General features: G+C 45.2%; 1 protein-coding gene across 1 annotated transcript; it reads left to right on the top strand.

Moving 5' to 3' along the window:
• Nucleotides 1–283: 283 nt before the first annotated feature.
• Nucleotides 284–21,256, top strand: ERCC6L (ERCC excision repair 6 like, spindle assembly checkpoint helicase). The gene is made up of 2 exons (XM_045879500.3): nucleotides 284–436; nucleotides 16,571–21,256. The coding sequence occupies exons 1-2, from the start codon at nucleotides 291–293 to the stop codon at nucleotides 20,226–20,228; spliced, it is 3,804 nt and encodes a 1,267-aa protein (XP_045735456.2). The 5' UTR covers nucleotides 284–290; the 3' UTR covers nucleotides 20,229–21,256.
• The last annotated feature ends 129 nt before the right edge of the window (nucleotides 21,257–21,385 follow it).

Below are 21,385 nucleotides of genomic sequence, written 5' to 3'. Positions count from 1 at the left end.
GGAGCAGGCTATGGAGAAGGTCTCTGGGGGCCACTAAAATGACTGAGGTCATATCAGGCATTTTCCCTCACTCACGAGGATAGCGTGCAGAAGCACGGTTTGGACTGGACTGAAAACGCGAGAGACAAGAGGAGACAAGCCCACCCCGCTCCGCTGGGGCTGCGGCCGCCTCTTAGGCGCAGGCGCGCGACCTTCGTGGGCGGGCTCAGGCTCTTCGCGGAGCGCGGCGCTGCGATTGGCCAGCCCGGAGGCCGGCAGTTGGCCCTGCCTCGCCTCCAGGCGCACGGCGCATGCGCAGGGCGGGAGCGAGCGAAATTCAAGCGAAATTCAATCGCCGGCTGACTTCCCTGGTACGCAAGCTCGGGGTCATGGAGGCGTCGCGGGGGTCTGCGGAAGCCGCGGCCTTAAGCCCAGAGCAGGCCGCCCTTTACCAGAGGTACGTCTGGGCCTCTGGGCGGGTCGAGCTCGCAGGCCCGGGCCGGGAGTCGGGGTGGGAAGCCCTCGGACCCTCCCAGCGGCCCAGACTGCTGCGGTGGAGCCTGGTGAGAGGCGCCCTCGCGTTCTCCGAGTAGGGCGTGGGAATCTGCTCGGATTTCTAAATCGAAAGCCTGGGGAGCCTCCCGATGCCCCCCTTTTTTGGCCAAATAGCTCTCTGGAAAGCCAGAACTTCCACTGATCAAGCCCTTCTTGAGTCTTTACAGTACCAAACACCGGGCCTGGGGGTTACAGAGATGAGGAAAACATTGACCCTGCCCCCACCCCCAAATTGCTTATCACTAGGTCGTGGAAAGGGACAGGTAAACTAATAATCGATCGCCGTAATGTTTGATAAGTGCTGCCGGAGGTATAATGGGCAAGGAATAGTAAGGGGATAAAGGAGGAAATGGCCAACTACAAGGGTCGTCTTCACAAGGGGAGGAGACGTTGTGTGGAAGAACGAGTGAGCGTTCACCATATGGCTAAGGGTGGGGGATAGGGTGATGTGCGAATGAGATTTAAACTTTTCAGTTGCGATAAAGTAGACACAAGGTCAAATTTACCGCCGTCACCATTCTTAAGCGTACCGTTCAGTGGTATTAGATACATTAGTACTGTTGTTAAAGCATCACCCCGTCCATCTCCAGAACTCTTCATCTTGCAAAACTAAAACTGCCTGTTAACTCCTCACTCCCCGCTCCCCCGGCCCTGGTAAGCATCATTCTACTTTCTGTCCCCCGTGAATTTGACTCTAGGGACCTCCTACGAGTGGAATCATACAGTATTTGTCTTTTGGGGACTGGTTTATTTCACGTAGCATAATTTCATCAAGGTTCATCCATACTGCGTCATGTGACACGATTTCCTTCCTTTTTAGGACTGAGTAATATTCCATTGTGTGCACATGTCACATTTTGTTTATCCATTTGTCCGTGATGGACACTTGGGTTGCTTTCATCTCTTGACTATTGTGAACAGAGCTGCTTTGAACATGGGTTTGCAAATATCTCTTGGAGATCCTGCTTTCAATTCTTTTGGATATCTAGCCAGAAGTGGGATTGCTGGATCACATGGTAATTCTATGTTTAACTTTTCTAGGGTCTTTTATGGCAGCTGCACCATTTTATGTTCCCTCCTCCAGTGTCTACGCTTGTTACATTCTGGTTTTGTTGTGGTTGTTGTTACTAGCCATTCTAATGATAATGAAGTGGTATCTCATTGGGATTTTTTTTTTTTTTTTTTTTTTTTTTTTTTGCATTTCTCTAATGATTAGTGACGTTGAGCATCTTTTCATGCACCTTTTGGCCATTTGTATATCTTTGGAGAAATGTCCATTCAAGTCCTTTGCCCATTTTTTAGTCAGGTGGGTTGTTTTTTCTTCATATATTCTGGATATTAACTCGTATCAGATATATGGTTTGCAGATATTTTCTCCCGTTTTCACTCTGTTGGTGGTGTCCTTTGATGCGCAGAAATTTTAAATTTTAATGTAGTACAAAGATATAAATGGGGGCAGTGAAATAGTTCTGTCTCCCTTTCAATAAAAGTATGCTTTTAGGCCGTTAAAAGCGAGAAGGTTTCCTTACAGAGGAGTCAAATCATATCTTTGGACTGTGTTACATGACTTGTTTAGAGAAGAGTTGGGGAAAACAGTGAGGCAGTGTGGTGTGGTAGCGTACGAGCTTTGGAGTTGGGCCATTTGGGGTTCAAATGATGGCTCTGTCACCTGCTAGCTGGGAAACCTCAAATGAGTCACTTGACTGTTCTGAGCCTCAGTTTGGAAAAGGGGGAGAGTAAGGATTAAGCCTTTCAGCTCCCCCCTCCTTTCCCTGAGCAAGCCTGTGCACTGATTTTCCCGACACCCCCTCTCACTTGGGCACTTGCCTCTTCCTTGCTCTCACTCCCTCTTTCCTGACTGAGCGCCCCCCCCCCCCCCGGGCACCCCATAGTTCTCATCTTCTGCTCTCACGATCCCACTTTGCCCTCACAGCTTCCCTGTCTCATGACCCATCAACTCACAATCTCTCTTTTATTTCTCTTAATTTTTCTCCATCTCTCCTGTCCTCTTTCAAATCTGCCTGCGCTGAAAGCCCCTCACACAAAGCATCACCTTCTCTTACCTTCTTCACTCCTCATTGTCCTCCTTGGCACGCTCCTCTCACACTGTTTCTCTGCCTCTCTTCCTCCCTGTCTCCTCTCTCCCTTTGCTGGCCCTCTGTCCTCAGCTCTCTGCCCCTCCTGCCTAAGAGATGAAAGAAAACTTTGAAACTTGCTCTCACACACTCTCTGCGCACACGTTTCCTCTTTCACACACCATCTTCTGCCATACACAGTGACTCTGTCTCACACTCTCAGTGTCATGCTCTCCCTTAGAGATGCCCACCTGCCACCTCCTGTCTTGCCTTCCGGCCCCTCTCCCCACTTCGGTCCTGTCTCTTCCTGTAACCCATTACCTCTCCCTCCGTGTCACCCACCTTTGTCACTTGCTGTCCCTCTCTGACACTCATATTCTCTCTTTTTAAAAATTTTTATTGTTATGTTAATCACCATGCATTACATCATTTCTTTTTGATGTGGTGATCCACGATCCATTGTTTGCGCATAACACCCAGTGCTCCATGCAGTACATGCCCTCCTTAATACCCATCACCGGGCTAACCCATCCCCCCACCACCCTCCCCTCTAGAACCCTCAGTTTGTTTCTCAGAGTCCATCGTCTCTCATGGTTCGTCTCCCCCTCCGATTCCCCCCCCTTCATTCTTCCCCTCCTGCTGTCTTCTTCTTTTTTTTTTTTTCTTAACATATATTGCATTATTTGTTTCAGGGGTACAGGTCTGTGATTCAACAGTTTTGCACACTTCACAGCGCTCACCATAGCACATACCCTCCCCAATGTCTATCACCCAGCCACCCCATCCCTCCCACCCCACCCCCCACTCCAGCAACCCTCAGTTTGTTTCCTGCAATTAAGAATTCCTCATATCAGTGAGGTGACACTCATATTTTCTTGCTCCCTCTCTCCCATTGTCTCTCTGTCACCCACCACATCTGTCTCTCCGTTGCCCCCTTCTCTCTCCTGTCACCCGTCTGTTGACACTGCCATCTACCTGCCCACATTCTTGTCCATTTTGTCTCATTCACTTACTCTTTCTGCATCCTCCCCACTGTTGCCCCTTCTCCCTTTCTCTGTCACCATGATCTCTATCACCCGCTCTCTATCTCTAATACCCATTCTGTTACCCTCTTCATCCCTGTCACCTACTTTCTGTCTCCCACTCTTTCATTCTCTCACCTACCCTCTTTTGCTGTCACTGTATCACTGTGGGTCCAGTCAGAAGGTAGAAACCATACAGCATATGAAAACAGAAATTGCAGTATAAAGAATTATTAAACCGATATAAATGAGTGACTAGAAGAAATAAGGAAACTCCCCACGGTGTCCTTGGGCTAAGGGAGAGTGCCCAAGCTAGGACAGACGGGGAAGGGGACCCCCTCGCCAAGGCTGAGGTGCAGACCTCACGGGAGAGGTACAGTACAGCACAGCCCCGCAGAGCTGCGTCCCCCGGGCCGGCGGGGAGTGAGCTTCTGGAGGGCAGGTGGCCCGCGGGTGTGAACGGGCAGCAGAGGCGGGCGCCCAGGGCGCAGGCAAGCTGCTGGGGTGCTGGTGTCCGTGTGAGAGGGCTGCAAGCGGGATCTCACCAGGCCGGGTGGAGGCGTCAAGGTCGTCGAGGGCCTGCGTGTGCTGGGCGTGCGGCGGTCCTGGGCTACTGTGCTGTCCCCTGTCCGGCCGCAGCAGCCGCTGTAGGAGAGCCCCTTGCTCCTGCAGTGTCCCTCAGGCGCCCTCTACTGCGAGCGAGGAACGTCGTGGTCACTATACGGGAGCAATGCCTCCGGGAATTCTGGCCGTTATCACCGAACAGGTACTGAGGGGTGAATTTGGAACTGAGAGGCAATAAATGGTGACGGGTAGAGTCATGCGCCTTCTGTTTATCCCTGTCCCCCGCCCTCTGTCTTATGTTGCCCACCTTTTGTCTCTTGCTCGCTGTCTGTGTCACTCTCTCTCTCTCACCCATTTGTACTCTGTGTGGTCCACACTCTCTTGCTGTCACCCGTCTGCTGCTCTCTTTCTCAATTCTCTGTCACCCGCTTTCTTCTATCACTCTACTCAAACTGCTTTTGTCAAGGTCACTAATGATTTCATAAATCTAATGGTCACCTTGTAATCCTCATCTTCCTTGACTTACTAGCAGCATTTGATGGTGTTGATCACTTCTCCTTGAAAGGCTTGATTCATTTGGCTTCCAGATGAAGCTTGATTCTTGCTGCTTCTCAGATTCTGCTGATCCTCCTCATAGCCTCACTTTTTTTTGTCTAACGTACTTTAAATTCTTGGGGCGCCTGGGTGGCTCAGTCAGTTAAGCGTCTGCCTTTAGCTCAGGTCAGGATCCTGGGGTCCTGGGATGGAGCCCCACATCGGGCTCCCGGCTCAGGGGGAGCCTGCTTCTCCCTCTGCCCCTCCCCCTGCTTGTGTTCTCTCACTCTCTGTCAAATAAATAAATAAGATCTTTAAAAAAGATACATTCTCAGACATCATGGCATGCCTTCCTTAAAATCCTGCAGTGCATCTCTAAAAAAGAACACATTTTTATGAAACCATTATAATGTATTGCCTAATAAAACAAGCTAATTCCTTGATAATAGCTAACACACAGACCATATTCACATTTTTCAGGTGGTCTTAAATCTTTTTATAATTGGTTTGTTTGAATTAGGATCCAAAGAAGGTCCACACACTGTGTTTAGTTATATTTCTTAAGTCTCTTAATCTAGAACAATCCCTCCCCACCCCCAACTTTTTTTCCTTTTTTTTCAATTCTTTTTTTTTAAAGATTTTATTTATTTGCGAGAGAGAGAGTGAGCGAGCATGTGAGCGTGAGCACAAGCAGGGTTTGTGGCAGGCAGAGGAAGAAGCAGACTCCCCGCTGAGCAGGGAGCCTGACGTGGGACTCAATCCCAGGACCCTGGGATCATGACCTGAGCCAAAGGCGGGCGCTTAACCGACTGAGCCACCCAGGTGTCCCACCGACTTTTATTTCTATGCCAATGATTTGGATTAGTCTTATGACTTCCTTGTAGTGTCATTAGCTTGTTCTCCCATCTCCTGTAATTTAAATTTAAAGGCTTGATGGAATGGATAAAGCAATGTCCTATACACATACACACAAACACACAATAGAATATTATTCAGCAATAAAAAAGAATAAAATCTTGCCATTTGTGTGACCACATGGATGGACCTTGAGGGCATTAGGCTAAGTAAAATAAGTCAGACAGAAAGACAAATACCATATGATCTCACTTGTATGTGGAATCTTAAAAAAAAAAAAAAAAAAGACAAGCTCATAGATACAGAGAACAGATTAGTGATTGCCAGAGATGGAGGGCGGGAGGGTAGGCAAAATGGGGGAATGGAGTCAAAAGGTACAGATTTCCAGTTATAAAACAGATAAGTAATGGCTAGGTAATGTATTGCATGGCTATATAGTTAACTATATAACTGTGGTTAATAATACTGTATTGCATATATCTGAAAGTTGCTAAGAGAGTAAATCTTTTTTTTTTTTTAAGATTTTATTTATTTATTTGACAAAGAGAGACACAGTGAGAGAGGGAGCACAAGCAGGGGGAGTGGGAGAGGGAGAAGCAGGCTTCCCACAGAGCAGGGAGCCCAATGCGGGGCTCGATCCCAGGACTCTGGGATCATGACCTGAGCCAAGGGCAGATGCTTAACGACTGGCCCACCCAGGTGCCCCGCTAAGAGAGTAAATCTTAAAAGTTCTTCTAATCACAAGAGAGCAAATTCTATAATTATCTATGTGACAGATGTTAGACTTACTGTGATAATTTCACAATATATCCAAATACTGAAGCATTATGTTTTACACCTGAAACTAATACAGTGTTGCATGTCAATTATACCTTACTACAAATTTTTAAAAAGTGTTCTGGAGCAAAAAAAAGAGAGAGAGATTAAGGGTCAATATTTTTGGCATGAATATTTCAAAGGTGAGGCTGTGTACTTCTTATTGCATCATATCAGAAACATATAATGTCTGAGATTCCTGCTTTTAGTAATGTTAAGATTGGTCAGTGGGTTCAGGTGGTCACAGGCTGATCACTCCTTTGCAAAGCTGCATTTCCCCCCTTATGATGAATAAATACTATGTTGGGGATACTTTGGCATCCTGTGGGTACTCCGTTCCCCATCAACTTTTCACCCATTGATAATCGTTGCCCAAATCAGTTATTTCATTGGAGATTACAAAGCGGTGATTGTCTAACTTAACCATTATTTTTGTATTCGTTAGCCGGAATTCTTCTGTAAATGTTTTTGATGCTGCAGGGTTGGAGTACCATGTTTTGTTGCTTTGTAATTATATTCCTTCCTTTGGTGATCTTATCCAGGTTCTCGGCTTTAAATTCCATCTTTATGCTGAGAATTTTCACATTTTTGTCTGTAGTCCTGACCTCTTCTGAACTGTAGACTCCCATATCCAACTGCTTACCTCACATCTCCACTTCATAGTAGACATAGCAAACTTGTCCAGAACCAAAGGACAAAGCCATATGTTCTTCTCAATAGGCGCAGAAAAAGCATTTGAGAAAATATAGCACCTGGTGCTATATTTGGGGGACGCCTGGGTGGCTCAGCCGGTTAAGCGTCTTTCTTTGGCTCAGGTCATGATCCCAGGACCCTGGGATCAAGCCCTACGTTGGGCTCTCTACTCAGCAGGGAGTCTGCGTCTCCCTCTCCCTCTGCCCCGCCTGTCTGCTCGCATACACAGTCACTCTCCCCCCACCCCGTGTCGCTCAAATAAATAAAATCTTCTATTTATTTTTTTTATTTTATAAATAAAATCTTTTTTTTTTTTTTTTTAAAGATTTTATTTATTTATTTGAGAGAGAGAATGAGACAGAGAGAGAGAGCACGAGATGGGGGAGGGTCAGAGGGAGAAGCAGGCTCCCCGCCGAGCAGGGAGCCCGATGTGGGACTCGATCCTGGGACTCCAGGATCATGACCTGAGCTGAAGGCAGTCGCTTAACCAACTGAGCCACCCAGGCGCCCCTAAAATCTTTTTAAAAAAGAAAATATAGCACCCTTTAATAATAAAAACTCAACAAACTAGGAATACAAGATGACTTTGTCAGTCTGATCAAAGGTGTCTCCAGAAACTCGAAGCTAACATTATACTCAATGGTAAAAGACTGAAAGCTTTCCATCCTTTTATCAGGAACAAGACAAGGATGTCTGCTCTCGCCATTTCTATTCAGCATTATAATTCAACATTATAATAGATGTTCTAGCCAGGGCAAATAGGCCAGAAAAAGAAATAAAAGGCATGCAGATTGGAAAGAAAGAAAGAAAACTATATTCACAGATAACATGATCTTTTATATAGAAAGCCCTAATGAATCTACACACACAAAAAATAAGCTAATAAAAGAGGTCAGCAGATTTGCAAGGAACGAGGTCAATATTCAAATTTGGTTGTATTTTGGCAAGTAACATTCTTCTAAAACTTTTGTTCTGAAATATCATATATATATATATATACACACACATATATATCTATATGGAAATGTATAAAACAGAAATTCAATATAATGAATTATTATTGCAACCATCACCTAGGGAATGGTTTTTAGATTTTTATTTTCGTCTTAATGGAAGGTCTTGTCTACTTTCCCACCGAGGTGGCCTGAAGGTGAATTGAAGGCAAACTTGAGGATTCACGACTTCTTTCCAAACAACCCCAGGTTTGTTCAAGTTCTGGAATAAGTGCTTGCCTGAAGCCCCGGAGTTCTGCACTATAGCGCAGTGGTTAACCAGATAACCTGGGGCTGGCAGATTCGGGGCTGGAAGGACCAAAGGTCTGTACCTACTCGAAAAGAACATCCTATTGTTCTTGGAGCCTTTTTCATCTTTAGGTAGGCTATCTGAAAGGGCCAGTGAGGATGTGAGCCACCAGATGCTCTCCCAAATGATGAAACCATTTCCTGCTGAGGAGCATTGGCTGGTATAACCCATCTGGATGCCAAAGCACATCTGCTGTGCCAGAAGGAAAAAGATAATTTTGGTTTTGACATAATTATTAATTAGCTGTTTTTTCCGGAGTAATTAGCCAGCAAGTTCAGCTGTTTTCTGAGGGCATGCTGTTAACATGTAAGAGGATGCTGTCTTCCTGTTTATTCTGGCAGAAGCATATTTGCCCAGTTCAACCAAAATTTTCAGGTCTGTGTAACAGGAGGGGCACTAGATCCCTCCCTGCCGTCACCCACTTTGAAGTCAGTCTTGCTCTCCCTGCCTGTTTGCAGTCTCTTTGTGACAGGATATAAAGGACCTGAAAGAGCACGACGGACCTTGGATCTCTTCAGGGCCATGTGGTTTGGTCCAGATAGTTCTCGTGTGTGGAATCCAAAGCCAGTGACACAGATAATGAATACTATAGAAAACCTTACACTGTTTTTAAGCGATTGGTCTTATAGGTGAAACAGAGTATGTAGGTGGACAGTGTTGTTTTTGTTTGTTCGTTTTAAGATTTTATTTATGCATTTTTTGCGAGAGAGAGAGAGAGAGAGAGCACGAGCAGGGGGAAGGGCAGAGGGAGGAGCAGACTCCCCACCGAGCAGGGATCCCAGGACCCTGGGATCATGACTGAGTCGAAGGCAGACGCTCAACCGATTGAGCCACTCAGGCGCCCTAGATGGTCGGTGTTAAGCCCCAAACCAAACCTTGTGTAGGTTCCTATCCAGAGAGCCATAGGCCTACTATTTTTTAGGAGGAAGCATTTGGAGAGGAGATCCAGCCGAAGCCAATGACACTTTTTCTAGCTGAGATAAACCAGAGGTCACAAACTGGCAGCCCATGAGCCATGTTCAGAGATAAGTTTCGTTTGTTTTGCCCAGTGTTTTTTTTTTTTTTTTTAAGATTTTATTTATTTATTTGAGAGAGAGAGAGAGAGAGAGCATGAGTGGAGGGGGAGGGGCAGAGGGAGAGGGAGAAGCAGACTCCCTGCTGAGCAAGGAGCCCGACGTGGGACTTGATCCCAGGACCCTGGGATCATGACCTGAGGCGAAGGCAGACATTTAATTGACTGAGCCACCCAGGCACCCCGTGCCCAGTGTTTTTAAAACTTATGCATTGGTTACCATTTAAAAATCAGGAGAAATCCCACAAAAATCCAAGTTAGATAGGTTAGAAAAGAGCAACTTCAGTTGCTTTGCATGTGAAGCAAATAAAGTTTTATTGGGTCTGATCTTTGCATTCAGTTCCGTATCCCATCATATTCCAGAAGAATATCATAGGGAATGTTCCAAAGGACCCTCCAGAACCTGGTGTTTGTCTCTATATAATCTTTCTGTATGTCCTTTAAAATGATCCTTAAAGGGAATTTTGTTCTAGGCATGTAATTTCAGGTACAATCATTAAAATGTAAAGATTTTTGTTTTATTGTCCCTTGCTACGGAATGGAAATCTCTTTTCTGGGTTGACAGTTTTGCATCTGAATAGTTCTTTAACATATTGGAACCTCACGTGTTAAGTGCCTTTTAAGTAGTTATTAAATTGGTAAATGAAAATAAAAACTGACCTTCCATACTCTAGCACTGTTTTTCTTTCTCCTTGTTCTGCTTGAAAGGAGTTTCTTTTTCTGGAACTGCTTACTTTTCCCTTGTGCCTTTGGCTCCCAAGCAGGCCTGGCTTCTCCCCAGCCATGCCCAAGAAGAATAGGGGAGTGATTGTGGGGAAAAAAAAAATTAGATCCCATGAAGTGTTAAGTTCTCCAGATCATTAGGGATCCTGTGTGTTAGAGATGGACACATGATTGCATTAGTAGTAAAAAATGACATTTTTCCTTTCAAGCCCTGGAAAATGGAAGTGATTAGAGGTTGAGCGGCTAAATCAAACTGTATTACGGAAAACACTGTAGTCTTGTAAATAGCCCGATATCCAGGGTGGTGCTATAATAGGCAGATTTCATTTCTCCCCCCGGTTCCATTATAGGGCAAGGTTACTGTCCTAGGTCCGGCTTTGTCGGTGGAGCAGACAGGGTAGAGGGGAGGAGCTGAGATGTCGTATTAGACCCACTAACTTGGGTGGAACAGGGACCGCGAAGCAGCTTGGCTGACGGGTTGGACTCAATCAGAAAGTGGTGGTGACCAAGGAATGCTATAAATTTGAGTTGCGGTTCAGGCGGAGGTTGACAAATATGGAAGGGAGTTCCAGGGGATGGGTAGGGCCTAACAAAATGGGTCTTAGGCTGGTGGTAAGAAGTCTAGGCAGACGGTTGTCATTTAAAAGGTTGGCGTATGATTTTGGGGGATCTGGCCCAGAGCTGGGGTTCGCCGGCAGCACTTTATTTTCTGGGGAGGAGGCCTGGCTGGAGTTAGAAGCCTAGGCCACACAGGGGTTCGGGATACTGGGTAGGTTACCAGTTGAGGGATTTGGAAATGACGTTTAGTAATAAAAACTAGTAATAAAATGGTAATAAAAAATGACGTATTTTGTCCTTCAAGCTCTGGACCATAGACCAAGCCAGAAGACCAGTTGACCACGTGAAGGCACCCGGGGTGGGGGGTGGGGGGGGCGGTGGGAAGGGCCAGGAGGAAAGGGAGAATGGAGAATGAGCTCAGGGGATGGTACCAAGGTGGAGGAGTCCAGTGGTTGCTGCTACGCCCTCAGGTTCAAGAGCAGAGTAATAGGGAATGTAGAGCCCAGCAGAGTTGGGGAGGTGAGCAGCTGACCTGCCACAGAAGGAATAGCAGAGTCTTGCAGCCAGCAGGCTCTTTCCTTCCTCCTTTTCTCCTCTTCATCTTTCATTCACTTGGCTTTCACTGAGTGCTCTAAGACCTGATCCCTGTCCCTGTTCTCAAGTTCAGGCAGATAACACCAACAGATGATTTTGGGGGGTTTTAAGTAAAGGTAATTTTATTTATTTTTAAATATTTTATTTATTTGTCAGAGAGCGAGAGAGCACACAAGCAGGGGGAGCGGCAGGCAGAGGGAGAGGGAGAAGCAGGCTTCCCGCTGAGCAGGGAGCCCAAAGCAGGGCTCGATCCCAGGACCCTGGCATCATGACCTGAGCCTAAGGCAGACCCTTAACTGACTGAGCCACCCAGGCGCCCCAAGTAAAGGTAATTTTAGAGTAGTTTTAGATTTGTGGAAATATTGCAGATACAGTGCAGAGGGTTCCCACATACACCACACCTAGTTTCCCCTCTTGTTAACATCTCATATTAGTATGGTACAGTACTCACAGTCAGTGAACCAATACCAATACATGATTATTAACTAACTCTATCATTTATTTAGATTTCCCTAGTTTTATGTAAGTCCTTTTTCTGTTCCAGCATCCTAAGACACCACAGTACATTTAGTCATCTGTCTCTTTAGGTTCTTCTTGTCTGTGACAGATTCTTGGACTTTCTTTGTTTTTGATGACCTCGACAGTTTTGAGGAGTGTTGGTTAGGTATTTTCTAGAATGTTCCGCCAATTGGGATTTGTCATTGTTTGTCATGATTAGACTGGGCTTTTTGGTTTTGCGGGCAGAGACTGCAGAGATAAAGTGCCCTTCTCATCGAATTGTTATCAGGGGCACATACTGTTAACGTGATATGTCATTGTTGATGTTGACTGTAATCACTGGGCTGAGGTACTGTTTGCCAGGTTTCCCTTCTTTAAAGTTACTTGTTGTGCCCCTTTCCCCCTCTCTCTGCTCCACCATGCCTTTCCACACTATACCTTCTTTTTTTTTTTTTTAAGATTTTATTTATTGGGGCGCCTGGGTGGCTCAGTAGTTAAGCATCTGCCTTCGGCTCAGGTCATGATCCTGGGGTCCTGGGATCGAGCCCCGCATCAGGCTCCCTGCTCGGCGGGAAGCCTGCTTCTCCCTCTCCTGCTCCCCATGCTTGTGTTCCCTCTCTTGCTGTGTCTCTCTGTCAAATAAATAAATAACAAATCTTAAAAAAAAAAAGATTTTATTTATTTATTTATCAAGGAGAGAGAGAGCACAAGCAGAGGGAGTGGCAGAAGAAGAGAGAGAAGCAGGCTTTCTGCTGAGCAAGGAGCCCGATGCAGGGCTCAATCCCAGGACCCTGAGATCACTACCTGAGCCGAAGGCAGATGCTTAATCGACTGAGCCTCCCGGGTGTCCCCACACTGTGCCTTTTGGGGAGATGTTGGTGTATGCACTCCACATTTAAGGAGTAGGAGTCATGCTCCATCTCCTTGAGGGCAGAGTAGCTACATAAATTATTTGAAATTCTTCTGCATGGGAGATTTGTCTCTTCTTTACTTCTTCACTCATTTATATCAGTATGGACTCATTTATTTTATACTTTGGGTTCTCATCCAATACTGCTTTATTTCATTGCTCCAACTGTTCCAGCTGTGACCACTGGGAGCACTTTCATTTGGTTCCTGTGTCTCTTCGCCGTAGTCACGTCACTGTGGGGGGTTGTTTGTTTGAGCAAGCACTTCCTCACTTTCTGACACTACAAGAAGCCCCAGGCTCCTCTGACGTACTTCCTGCCACAGTCCTAGAATCAGCCCAGGTTCTCTTACTGGAGAATGGTATTAGAAACCAAGATCTGGGCGCTAGTTATGCTTGTTGCACTGGGGTTTCCTTGCTTCTAGGCCCTCTCACCTGAGAGAGCAAGGAAATACGTGTGTATACTAATCTCCGTTATAGACATGACTGTAAATATTCTATGTGTAACCATCTGTATCTGTGTTAAAACATGGGTTTATACTGATGTCTCCAATTCTGATCCATTAGCACATGGATCATTCTGTCTCCTCTTGCTTCTCCATTCTAACAGGTGAGAAACCTGGCTTCCACTATCCACCATTCATTTACTTAATTCTTCAATTCTTATTTATTTATTTATTTATTTATTTATTGAGAGCATGCATAAGCATGAGTGGGGGGGAGGGGCAGAGAGAGGGAGAAACAGACCCCCCTGCCCTCCCCCTCCCTCCCCCGCCCCCCCCCCAGCAGGGAGCCTGACGCAGGACTCGATCCCAGGACCCCAGGATCATGACCTGAGCCAAAAGCGGATGCTTAACTGCTGAGCCCCCCAGGTGCCCGATTCTTCAATTCTATTATACATGCATTGCAACGTTAGAATTGTTAGCCCAGGGCGCCTGGGTGGCTCAGTCGGTTAAGCGACTGCCTTCGGCTCAGGTCATGATCCTGGAGTCCCGGGATTGAGTCCCGCATCGGGCTCCCTGCTCGACAGGGAGTCTGCTTCTCCCTCTGACCTCCCCCCTCTCGTGCTCTCTCTCTCTCTCACTCTCTCTCTCAAATAAATAAATAAAAAAAAATCTTTAAAAAAAAATTATAAAAAAAAAAAAAAAAAAAAAAAAAAAAAAGAATTGTTAGCCCAAAGCCCATGCGAAACAACTTTGTCCACTAGAGTACAGTGCTCATGTTGTTTCTTTTGCTTTTAGTCTTACAGACTTCACTCATGCCCTAGGTTATTAGGTCAGCATCTTTTCCCTCTACCCTTTCAGTGAGGTTGTCTCATACATTTGCAATACAGATTGTTTTGTAATAATTTTAATACAGTGTGTTAAATGCAGGGATAGAGATGAACACATGAGGGGGTCCTGAGGTGAAACAGTTGATCCAGCTGGGGCGTAGAGTACGGATGGAAGGCGTCGTAGGGGAACTGCAGGTGTCCCTCCGTGTGTAACTTTGAGGAACTGACAAACCGATTTCCAAAGCAGCTGCACCATTTTACAGTCCCACCAACAGTGTTATGAGGGTTCCAATTTTCCCACATTGTCACTAACTTGGTATTTTCTTGCTTTTTGATTCTAGTCATCCTAATGGGCATAAAGTGGGTATTTCATTGTGGTTTTGGTTTGCATTTCCCCAGTGACTAATGATGTTGAGCATTATGTCATGTGCTTTTTAGCCATTTGTGGATCTTCTTTGGAGAAATGTCTATTCAGATCCTTTGTCCATTTTTAAATTGTGTTTTCTTTTTTTATTTTATTATTATTTTTTAAAGTGCTGGGAAAATCAATCTAATTTAGATTTTATTTATTTATTTGAGAGAGAGAATGAGAGAGAGAGCACATGAAAGGGGGGAGGGTCAGAGGGAGAAGCAGACTCCCTGCTGAGCAGGGAGCCCGACGTGGGACTCGATCCTGGGACTCCAGGATCATGACCTGAGCTGAAGGCAGTCGCCCAACCAACTGAGCCACCCAGGCGCCCTGTGTTGTCTTTTTTTAAAGATTTATTTATTTTAGAGAGAGAGTGTGTGCATGAGCTGGGGGAGGGGCAGAGGGAGAGAGAATCTCAAGCAGACTCCCTGCTGAGCCCACCACGGGGCTCAATCTCACAACCCTGAGATCATGACCTGAGCCAAAATCAAGAGTCACATGCTTAACCCGACTGAGCCACCCAGATGCCCCTGTGTTGTCTTTTAATTATTGAGTTGTAATATCTCTTTATATGTTCTAGGTACAAGTTCTTTATCAGATACACGGTTTGCAAATATTTTCTCCGTCTTTGGGTTGTCTTTTCACTTTCTTGATGGCATCCTTTGAAACACAAGTTTTTCATTTGGTGAGGCCCAATTTATTTTTCCTTTGGTTCCTTGTGTGTTTGGCAAAACCACTGCCAAATCCAAGGTTATGAAGATTTATGCCAATATTTTCTTCTAAGGGTTTTGTAGTTTTAGCTCTTAGGTTTAGTTCTTTGATCCATTTTGAATTAGTTTTTGTGTATGGTGTAAGGTAGGGGACCAATTTCATTCTTTTGCATATGATATTCAGTTGAAAAGACTCTTCTTTCCTCAGTGAATTATTTTGGTATCCTTTCAGGATCATCTGACCATAAACCACTGGAGAATTTTAAGCAGAGGAGTGACATGATTTCTTTTACGTTTTTTTTTCTTTTACATTTTAAGACAGCATCACTGGCTACTGTATAGAGAAGGTATTGGAGGGGCCAAGAGTGGATGTAAGGAGACCAGTGAGTAGGAAGTTGCCATTACCCAGGCCAGAGGTGATGGTGACCTGAACCACAGTGGTGGTAGTGGAGATGGAGACACAGGTTATACTTGGGAAATAAAGTTAGTAGGGTTTGGGGATTCTCTGGCTGGGGGAGAGGGTGATTAAAAGAGGGGAGAAGTCAAGGATGACTCATGTGAATCGGAGTCGAGGATGATCTTCAGATTTCTGCTTGTATGGCTAAGTTGATAGTAGTGTCATTTACTACCACATAAATGGAGACACATGTTTTTAGAGGGGAAATAATGAGTTTAATTTGGGATTAATTGAATTTGAGATGCTTATGAGATGTTTTCAAGGGGAGACATCCAGAGGGCAATTGGAATGTGGAGTCTGGGGGCAAGCCCTGGAATGGAGAGAGTGATTTCATGAGCACATTAGGTGGGGGTGGAAAGCCAGAGGAGAAAGTACAAGGAGTGAGAAGAAGGCCCAGGCCTATGGGAAGAATAGGAGCCCAAGGACACAGAAGAAATGGCCAGTGATGGGGGAGGAAACCAGGAGGAATCTAGAGGAATCCAGTGGAAGGAGGGAATTTTAAGGAGAGAGTGATCATTAGTGTCAAATGCATCCCAGAGGTCCAGAAAACTAAGGACTGAGAAGTGCCCATGTATCTTCCTGTTTCCACAATCCCACGATATAGGCTGGTTGGTTGGTTTTACAAGAAAATATCACTCCATACTTCTTATGGGTGGCATTTTTTTTAAATACCATGGAACCAGTCACCTTTGCACGTACATTTCTCACAAGTGGTGCCTGAAGGTGTCGCTGGCAGTGTCTGGTGGGTATGTGTCTTCAGTGGTGCCAGCTTTCATTGGCATCTTCTGTGCTAATCTTTCCCATCCTGAATTGAGGATATTAAAAGCCCAACTGCAGTTTGTATTCCAAAATGGACCCTAAAGTGTTCTTAGATTGAATGTTCAATCTGTTTCCTTCCTCTCTGATCTCTCCCTATATATATCTATGTCTTTTTTACCCTTTTCTTTCTTTCTTTCTTTTTTTTTTTTTAACAGATATGTGAAAGAGGCCAAAGAAGCAACTAAGAATGGGGATCTGGAAGAAGCGTTTAAACTTTTCAATTTGGCAAAGGACATTTTTCCCAATGAAAAGGTGATGAGCCGAATCCAAAAAATACAGGAAGCCTTGGAGGAGTTGGCAGAACATGGAGATGATGAATTCACAGATGTGTGCAACTCTGGCCTGCTGCTTTATCGAGACCTGCACAACCAACTATTTGAGCACCAGAAGGAAGGTGTCGCTTTCCTCTATAGCCTATACAGGGATGGAAGAAAAGGTGGCATCTTGGCAGATGATATGGGATTAGGGAAGACTGTTCAAATCATCGCTTTCCTTTCTGGTATGTTTGATGCTACACTTGTGAATCATGTGCTGCTGATCATGCCGACCAATCTCATTAGCACATGGACAAAAGAATTTGTTAAGTGGACCCCAGGAATGAGAGTCAAAACCTTTCATGGTCCGAGTAAGGATGAACGTACCAGGAACCTCAGTCGGATTCAGCAAAGGAATGGCGTCATCATCACCACATACCAAATGTTAATCAATAATTGGCAGCAACTTTCAAGCTTGAATGGCCAAGAGTTTGTGTGGGACTATGTCATCCTTGATGAAGCACATAAAATAAAAACCTCATCCACTAAGTCAGCAGTATGTGCTCGCGCTGTCCCTGCCAGGAATCGCATCCTCCTCACAGGAACCCCGATCCAGAATAATTTACGAGAACTGTGGTCCCTGTTTGATTTTGCTTGTCAGGGGTCCCTGCTAGGAACATTAAAAACTTTTAAGATGGAGTATGAAAATCCTATTACGAGAGCAAGAGAGAAGGATGCTACCCCGGGGGAAAAAGCCTTAGGATTTAAAATATCTGAAAACTTGATGGCAATCATAAAACCCTATTTTCTCAGGAGGACTAAAGAAGAGGTACAAAAGAAAAAGGCAAGCACCCCAGAGGTCAGACTTAGTGAAAAGAATCCAGATGTTGATGCCATTTGTGAAATGCCTTCCCTTTCCAGGAAAAATGATTTAATTATTTGGATACGTCTCACGCCTTTACAAGAAGAAATATACAGGAAATTCGTGTCTCTAGATCATATCAAGGAATTGTTAATGGAGACACGCTCACCTCTGGCTGAGCTAGGTGTCTTAAAGAAGCTGTGTGATCATCCTAGGCTGCTGTCTGCGCGGGCTTGTCATTTGTTAAACTTAGGGTCTGTAAAATTCTCTGTTCAAGGTGAAAAGGAAGGGGAAGATTCCTCAGATGGGGACCATATTGATCAGATCACTGATGATGCACTGATGGAAGAATCTGGAAAAATGATATTTCTGATAGAGCTGCTGAAGAGACTGCGAGATGAAGGGCATCAAACTCTGGTGTTTTCCCAGTCAAGACAAATTCTAAACATCATCGAACACCTCCTAAAGAATCGGCACTTTAAGATACTGCGAATTGATGGAACAGTTACTCATCTTGCGGAACGAGAAAAAAGAATTAACTTATTCCAGCAAAATAGAGAGTACTCTGTTTTTCTGCTTACCACTCAAGTAGGTGGTGTTGGCTTAACATTGACTGCAGCCACTAGAGTGGTCATTTTTGACCCTAGCTGGAATCCTGCGACTGATGCTCAAGCTGTGGATAGAGTTTACCGAATTGGCCAGAAGGAAAATGTTGTAGTTTATAGGCTGATTACTTGTGGGACTGTAGAGGAAAAAATATACAGAAGACAGGTTTTCAAGGACTCACTAATAAGACAAACTACGGGCGATAAGAAGAACCCTTTCCGATATTTTACGAAACAAGAATTAAGAGAGCTCTTTACAATTGAGGATTTTCAGCACTCTGCAACCCAGCTGCAGCTTCAGTCTTTGCATGCTGCCCAGAGGAGATCTGATAAAATACTAGATGAACATATTGCCTACCTGCACTCTTTGGGGATAGCTGGAATCTCAGACCATGACTTGATGTACACACGTGATCTCTCTGTGAAAGAAGAGCTCGATGTGATCGAAGAATCCCACTATATTCAACAGAGGGTTCAGAAAGCTCAATTCCTTGTTGAATTAGAGTCTCAAAATACAGAGCTCTTAGCAGAAAGACAAAGAGCTGGAAATGAGGGGATCTGGCTGAGAGAACCCCACTTTCCTTCTCAAACGAAGAAATGCCCTGACCTGAATAAACCACAGCCTCGATCCTCCCCACTTCTACCTACTTATCATACCCAGGAAGAAGAAATCAGTTCCCAAATGGCGAGTGTAATCATTGATGATCTGCCCGAAGAGAGTGAGAATCAAGATGTCTCCAATATAAAGATGAATGTTACCGTCTCACAAGACGGTAGTCACCCACCCGGAAGTACATCTGATGCCGATTCTGTAGCTACTTTACCTGAGGGGTGTGGGAGTGTAGATGAAATCTGGACCGACTCGTTGGGAATGGCTCTACAAAAAGAGGCATTGCGAGAGGGGCCCATGCAGGGGACACTGCAAGAGAACCCTCTGGGAGATTTTAACTATTTGCCTAGCAAAGCACTCAGAGCTGATCTTGGGCTGAATCCAGAGCAACCAAAGGATGATGAGATGGTACCTCACTGCAATCCCTGGCCCATTAGTCCCATGACCAGTGAAAATCAAAATACAGAATCGAATGCATTTGTAATTAAAATAGCCAATGACGACTTGTCAGCATCCCACAGTGCACTGCAGGATGCTCAAGCAAATGAGGCCAAGTCGGAGGAGGAACATTTAGCCTCCTCATCACAGTATGCCTGTGATTTCAATCTTTTCTTGGAAGACTCTGCAGACAATGGACAAAATCTTTCCAGGCAGTCTTTGCAGCACGTTGAGAATGAAAAGAGCTTGTGTGGTTCTACAGCTAATTCTCAGGCAGAGCTTGAGCGTGACAAGGCATGTCTCAGTGTGGATCTTTCGGAGACCAACGACGAGCCAGAAGAAGTAGTCGGGAATGTGAAAGGCAGAAGGAAAGCCAGAAGGATCGTTTCAGATGGTGAAGATGAAGACGATACTTTTAAAGATACTTCAAGCACAGATCCGCTTACCACCTCTCCCTTTCAGTTCTTACCTGTGAAACAGTTTGATGCTTCAACTCCCAAAAGTGACATCAGTCCGCCGGGAAGGTTCTTGTCACCGAACATCCCTGATAGTATAAATAAGTCCGCCCACCCTAGAAGATCCCTGGCTTCTAGGAGGTCTCTCATCAATGTGGTTTTAGACCACGTGGAGGATATGGAGGAAAGACCTGACCAGAGCAATGAAGCAGAGGTTGAGGCAGGTGATCTGGAGGAAGGAGCAGAGGAGAGCGGTAGTGAAGCCTCAGAGAGCACAGACGAGCCTCCTGGCGGAACGCTGCCTTCAGAAAATGAGGCCAGCCGGTTAACTGGGCCTGGGGCTCCGGAGGCCCCTCCCAGGGACCCTGAACCTTTGTCTGGCAGACAGTTGGTTGAGTATCCCCAGGAGGAGGCAGCGGAAGCTGTGAATGACTATGAGACTCTTGTAAGTCGTGGGAAGGAACTGAAAGAGCGTGGGCAAATACAGGAGGCCTTAAACTGCTTAGTGAAAGCGCTTGACATAAAGAGCGCCGACCCTGAAGTCATGCTCATGACTTTAAGTTTGTATAAGCAGCTTAATAAAACTTGAGACTCGAACTTGTGTGTTGGTTAAAAGTGAAACGCCAAGTGTGAATGCATTCATTCCTGTAATTGGGTTCTGCGGGAGCATGAAGCATTTAAGCTTGAGGTGAGAGAGCTCTCAGAAAGCAAGGCTTTGTTTTCAACTGTTTTGGACATTCGGCCTTTACCCCGTACTCCTTCCTACCCCCCTCCTCCATACATATATTCTGGTATTCGGAACACTAGGTTAATACTGCTTTCCTTGAATAGTCTTAACCTTTTTCTTTTAGGCAAACTCTATACACTTAACTGTCATATCTAGGAAAGTTTCTGTAAAGTTATCTGGCTATCCTTATTTTTATTCTGGAAGTGATTCCTTCTGTCTATCACCGTCCAGGTAAGAATAGTAAAGTTACTTTTCTCAAGGGTTTCCTTTTCCATTCACTTTCTTTTGCTGAGATGATACTAGCAAATGCATACAGAAGCTCCTGAGTTTAATTAAGCAGGAGTTTACTAGAATTCTAAATCTAAGACTTGCTTATTCCCATGCTACTGTATGCCCTCAGCTTACTACGTACAGCAGAAGGCTGGGATCAGGTCCCTGGGGCTAGGCCTTGTTGTCGCTGGCGCCCTACTCCGGAGTCCATGAGGCCATTTGCCATTCTTCACTCACCACCAGCTGCGTTCTGACACAGGCTGGCATGTTGTCTTTGGGTGGCGGACTGAAAAGGAGTTTGGTTGCCCCTCAGAAACCTCAAGTGCAGTATAGCACTCTGTACTCGTGACAGGGAACTAGCATTTATGGAGTACCTACTGTGTCCTGGGTACTGGGTACTCTACATAGGTTTTTTGTTTAATCCTCACCATAGTCCTTTGAGGTTGACGGCATTTACATTGTTTTAGTTGAGGGAACTATGACCTGCCCAAGATCACATAGTAAGGGGTGAAATGGATTTTTTTAAACCATGTGTTACCTGTGAAACCTTATTATAATAAACTGTCTTTACTGCACTGAATGTACCGAGCCGTTTTTACTGACAACCCTTCGGACCCCAAATCTGTGGAGGTTTTCCAGACCAAACAGCCCTCCGGTTCTCTGCAGAGTCACTGGGTGTCCTACAGTTCAACTCAGTTCTGACACTACCTGGAGTTAGGGTCAGACTCCTCAAGTTTAAGGGCTCATTC

This window comes from Mirounga angustirostris, unplaced genomic scaffold (genome assembly GCF_029215605.1).
Source record: "Mirounga angustirostris isolate CCGP_5_RB_7025 unplaced genomic scaffold, mMirAng1.0.hap1 SCAF_11, whole genome shotgun sequence".
Taxonomy (NCBI): Eukaryota; Metazoa; Chordata; class Mammalia; order Carnivora; family Phocidae; genus Mirounga; species Mirounga angustirostris.
This window is presented reverse-complemented; position numbering and strand designations above follow the sequence as displayed.